The sequence below is a fragment of the Benincasa hispida genome, chromosome 12 (genome assembly GCF_027475165.1).
Source record: "Benincasa hispida cultivar pf3 chromosome 12, pf3_genome.v1.1, whole genome shotgun sequence".
Taxonomy (NCBI): domain Eukaryota; kingdom Viridiplantae; phylum Streptophyta; class Magnoliopsida; order Cucurbitales; family Cucurbitaceae; genus Benincasa; species Benincasa hispida.
In genome coordinates, this window is record NC_143489.1 from 82,487,548 (window position 1) to 82,493,129 (window position 5,582).

The 5,582-nt window shown below is 28.8% G+C and overlaps 1 protein-coding gene across 1 annotated transcript; it reads right to left on the minus strand.

The window, feature by feature from the left end:
* Positions 1–371: 371 nt before the first annotated feature.
* On the minus strand, positions 372–3,910 carry LOC120068303 (uncharacterized). Its single transcript, XM_039020024.2, has 3 exons — positions 3,508–3,910; positions 1,964–2,753; positions 372–964 (listed from the first exon to the last, which is right to left on the minus strand). Exons 1-3 carry the CDS (start codon positions 3,711–3,713, stop codon positions 536–538), a joined length of 1,425 nt encoding a protein of 474 aa, XP_038875952.1. The 5' UTR covers positions 3,714–3,910; the 3' UTR covers positions 372–535.
* Between the last annotated feature and the right edge of the window lie 1,672 nt (positions 3,911–5,582).

A 5,582-nucleotide genomic window follows, 5' to 3' on the forward strand; every position in this document is an offset into this window, starting at 1 on the left:
TTTATGTTTTATATGTTTTTGAAAATTTTGTATTTTACCAAAAAAAGAGCCTTCATCTTTTAAAACCTCATTTGCAGTCAAAATTTAGGGTCTATTTGATAGGTAATTTACACCGTTTAGAATTTACACGATTTATATCATAAATTTTGAAACAGTTTTCAAAAATAGAATTGGGTGTCAAACTCATATTTACTTAACTCATTGAACCTGAAAACATAAAACATAATGTAAATGGTTAACCAAATAAACCCTTATTTTCTTTTGGTTTTTTACAATTTTAGATCCCAAAAAGGGTCTAAACATACAATACTTTAACTCATAAAATTGCATGAATTGAAGTACACTTCCCAAAACACCGAACAAGCCCAAAGTAAATGAAATGAGTACATGGCATGGACCAGATTTTATTGGCTTCAAAACATAGATCATGAACACACACACATTATAAAGCAAAAACAACACAAAAGGAAATTAAAATAGCTGCATTATTTAGTACATGGATGGATTTCTATGATTCAATACTTCTCGTCTTGAATTAGAGATCTTCTTGTTCAGTGGAAAAGGTATAGTTATAGCAATTGCTTCCAATGTAAACCCCATCATCAAAGTGTTGAATTACAACTTGGCCATTGGTTAGAACATCTCTTTGAGTGTATGAATATGGAATATCACAAAATCCTTTAGTGGCCAATACTTTGGCTGTAACTCGAGTATAAGGTGGTACTGTCACTTGGTGCTCCACCTCCCTTCTAGACTTAGTTTCTTTAGTTTCTCCCCATGTTACTTCCTCTTTGAACTCCGCTGATATTTCTACTTCTTGGCTTGATATCTCTGGACTCCCTGATTCAATCGACATTTTCATCCCTAACTTCATCCCTACCGAGTTTGTCCATGTCGACGACTTTGTATCCTCATACCGAAGCTTCACCTTTTGCAACTCCGGTTCGCTGTTTCTGTTCACCACCTGTTAACAATTTAAGTAAACGATTAATTAATGTATATGTTTGAATATAGATTTTTTTAAGGTCGTATTTGATAACTATTTTGTTTTTTTGTTTTTTTTTTTTTAGAATTTCTTTATTATAGTTTTCATATCTCGAAACCTAACCCTTGAATTAGGAGTTAAATTGGCAATTTAGATTTTTTTAAATATATTTTTTATATTCACCCATCTATTCAACAAATATGTATTTGACAGATAATATTAGAAACGTTTCTAGAAATTGTTTTTGGATTTTGCTATCCTAACAATAAAAGTCCTCAAATATAACTTTTTATTTTTTTAGTGTATCTAGATTTTGAATTTTAGACTATAAAATACAAAATTATATTAACGAAAATGTTAAGAAATACAATATAATATTATAAATTTAATTATTTTTAAAAAAAATAAAAATATGCATTATGTAATGTGTTATAAATTATATATTATTACAACATGATATTTACACAGTTTTATTTTACATAAGACGTGGAGAAATTATTTCAAATAGTAAAATTATTGAAAATATTTACCAAAATTTTAGAACTATCAATGATAAATGATGATAGACACTGATTGATTTCTATCAGCAATAATAGTAATATATCATCATCTATAATTGATTGTTCTAAAATTTTACTATATTTTATAAATATTTTTATTTATTTTTTTTATATTTGAAAATAACTCTAAAATATGTTTATAAATTAATGGATAATAGTTTAGGTTGATCAGCCTAATATTTAATGAATAAATACAACTAATTTTATAATTTTCAAATATATTTAAAACAATTATTTAAATGATTATAATCATATTTATGAATTTGCTAATGAATAGATATCTGAAATATAATTTGATTTGAAATTATACTTTTTAGTTTTTGAAATTTGACTTAATTTTTAAAAACACTAGTAAAGCATAGAAAACAAAACATAATTTAAAAAAAAACAAAAGCAGAACTGAGGTTATTGGATTAACCTCTTTAGATATCATAGTCATGGGCGTCTCGTCGTAGAATCGGGCGTCAAGAACTCGAAAATTGACATCATAAATGGTTCTTGAAATGACGAGTTCTTCAATCTGGAGCTTAGCCTCAGCACTGATGCTATTGTCAGCAGCATTCAAACAATTATCTTTCCCCTCCGTACTCAGCCTCTTGCAGAACTTATCATTTCCTCTGTTTCGAAGCGCAACGCCATGGCCATCCCCAAGGCGAACAGGCCAAAACAGAGTATTTGGATCATCAAAATCACTCTCACTAGCTTTCACATGAATCCAATTCGGATCACGAATCCAAAATTTTCCCAGATAATCATTTTTAATCCTTACATGCCCATCTGAAGTGGTGAAGATTTGGTTTCCCACTCTTGGATCTCCTACATCGGATCCTGAAAATTCTAAGTATTTAGTCCCTGAAGAATGGACTTTGAGATAATTCCCATTGTCGCCCTTGAATGCTACATGTTTTGGAAGTACGAATAAGGTTGACCAATCCACCACTGTAAACAGATCTGACTCGTCGTATTCGAATCCTGAGCTTCCGGCGAACAGCGCGTCTTGGAACTGCCTTGCCATGTGTTGTCTTGGCTGAACATATCGGTCGAGTTGCACGTGTTTGAATCGGAAGACCTTTCGATCGTAGTCGTAGGTCGGTTCGAACAAAGTCGACGTGAATTTTGTTCGGTCTTCGTCGGGTTCGTTTGCCGTTGCCACAATGTACTTGGATTTTGCCGACCACCGAACCCAATATTTGTTGTTGTAACAACACCTTACAGGAAATTTATTTTAGAGATTAGAACAAAACTAGTTATGATTGATTAAAAAAAAAAAGAAATACGTTCGAACCTACGCCTATCTTTTGTACATCTTACCAAATTATCATATCATAGTTTATCACGTGATAAGTTTTTTTTATATTTTTTCAAAATTTTTTTTGTATGTGATGAGAGTGGGATGCATAAAGATAAGAATGCACTAAAATATTGCTATAAAATAAAATTCAAATTTCAATAAGAAATTTAGGTTTTTTAGTTTAACGAGGTGAGAGTTTAAGCCTCTAACCTCTCGCTGTTAGTCATTAAACGTTCATATGTCAATTGAGTTATATTTATCTATACTTACTTTAAGGAAACCAGTCATCGGTATTTCTTTATTAGTATTTTCTTTTGCTATTATTTGCTTCTAATAAATGGTAATTGTATAATATAACAAAAACCTAATTAATTCAAATAACACAATCGTATATACGTCTAGATCTCGTTCTTGTCCCAAAAATTTAAAGTTGTGTTATTTTGGTTCATACACTTCTAAAATATTTATATTTCAGCGTTGTATCGAAATGAGCGTAATAGCTCAATTGATAATAAGTATGTATGATAACTTTAAAATTAAAGGCTCGATTCCTTCCCTTACTTATTATAAAAATAAAAATGATTAAATTTTTTTTAAAGAGTTGAAGGAGTAAATAAATATTTGAAAAATAGAAGTTTAGAAAATATTTAGAGAAGAATAACATAACACACCTGATATGAACAAGACCCTTGTTAGATTTCTCTTTAGCCTTTTCAACCTCAAACTTTGCGAATGGACTCACCACATGAGTTCCATTGAACTTGAGAAACCCATGCATGATCTTATCGTCGTTAACGTAACGAAGATATCGCCCATTTTGCCTCAATTTGAGAGTGAAGTATTTAGGCAATGTGTTTAGTTGGCTTTCTTCCTCCATAATTTAACAATGTTGTTCTTTTTTCTTTTTGGTGCTGATTCCTTGGCTTTGTTGAGGAAGATTGCTTTGCTTTTATAACTGAGATGTGGAGAGACGTTTGAGGTATTCTTTTGTGCTAAGATATTTTTGGAGCTCTATGAATTATTGAGGAGAGAATGGACAAAGGAGAACGACTGGCAAGATGAGTGGGCAATAATAATACTTTTGTCCCTTTTCAATTATTCAAAAATTATTTAATGTCGTTACTGAGAAGGTTCTATTATAGATGCCATCGATCGGAATTTGTGGAGTAAATTTGTATAGAATTCATAATTTGTATGCAACATCCCATATGACACGTCGATATTTCCACAATTTTATAGGTTTGGTAATAATATAAGAGATGAATTAACATTTCTATTATGCAGTAAGAAAATTCACGAAACATAAAAAATAAGTAACAAAATATCACTAATGTACGTATAGTATAAATGATAAATATGTTAACTTATTTAAAGAATATAAAAGATAATTTTCTAATTCTTTACTTTTTTGAATTTTTGTTTTAGTAATGTTTTAAAAAATATCCATTGATATCAATATTTTACCGATTCCATTGACATTTCCATAAAATTAAGATTTCAAAATTTCTATTGATTTTGATATTTTGAACTTTGGGTATAAGTGCTATATTTCATTATTTGATGGAAAATTGTTTTAACGGGATAAATACTGAAAATATTTTCAAATATAGCAAAATGTAATAATCTATCATTGATAGACTATAATAGATCACTGAATAATAGATTTAGTGATAGAAAGTTTATTACGATCTATTACTAATAGACAATTATATTTTGCTATAATTATAAATAAATTTACTCAATTTTCAGTATTCGAAAATAATTCTGATTTGATTTTCAAACTTTTTAGGGAAAAGCTTGAAAAAAATAGAAATAATGGACACTGGGAAATTAGAATAGGTGAATTACCAATGGGAGGAAAAATAATTGTTTCATTTTTTGCATAAATTACTTTACGGAAAAAAAGAGTATAAAAGATTTATACTTAAAATTAATTGAAAAAAAAAAAGAGGATGGAAGACAAACTTAATTTGGAAGCTTGTAATTAAATTAAAAAAATAAAATAAAATAAATGAGACAAACGTGTGGCTTCATTCAAGCCATACAAAAGGTTAGTTTATAACAAAAATATCTACGTTAAAAAAACAATTTCGATCTTGAACTTTATTTATGAAAACAACAATTTATTTGTTGAACATTACTATATAGATAATAGTTTACTCCAGGAACTTTCAAATTTGTAAAATATTTAATCTCTATCATACAAAAAAAAAAAAAAATTATCAAAATTAAATGTCAATTTTATGATTTAATGATGTAAACTTTGTAGGCTTGTTAGTTTATATTGGTTTCCTAATTTAGTTTATTGGTCAACAATATCTAGAAGTCTCAATAAATCTTAATATTAATTTTTTCAATATAGAGTAAATCCTTATAATCCTTATAAGTTTTAAAGTAGAAGGACTAAATTGTTGCATACTGAAGTTCAGGATTAAATTGTTACAAAAGTGAAAATTCAAGAACTTGCTAAATCTTTACAACCAAATTTTAGGAATTAAATTGTTACTTTTATGAAAGTTTAGGGACCAAAATTGATTATTAATAATAAAATTACCATAAAGAAGGGAAACAAAAAGAAAGAGAAGGAAAAGGAAAGAGAACAAGGGAAAGAGGGAAAAGGAAGAAGGAAACCAAAAAATGGAGCTCTCCATCATCACTAAAGTCTAGATTTGGGTAAGCAATAGGGTGCAACAAGATTAAGAATGGTTAGGTTTTAACAAAATATTAGAAGTGTAATTGTTCTGCA

Coding starts and splice junctions, on each gene's coding strand:
- LOC120068303 (XM_039020024.2), bottom strand. CDS start 3,713: ATGGAGGAAGAAAGCCAACTAAACACATTGCCTAAATACTTCACTCTC. Junction 2,754..3,507: donor AAGGGTCTTGTTCATATCAG/GTGTGTTATGTT, acceptor ATTTCCTGTAAG/GTGTTGTTACAACAACAAAT. Junction 965..1,963: donor TGACTATGATATCTAAAGAG/GTTAATCCAATA, acceptor AATTGTTAACAG/GTGGTGAACAGAAACAGCGA.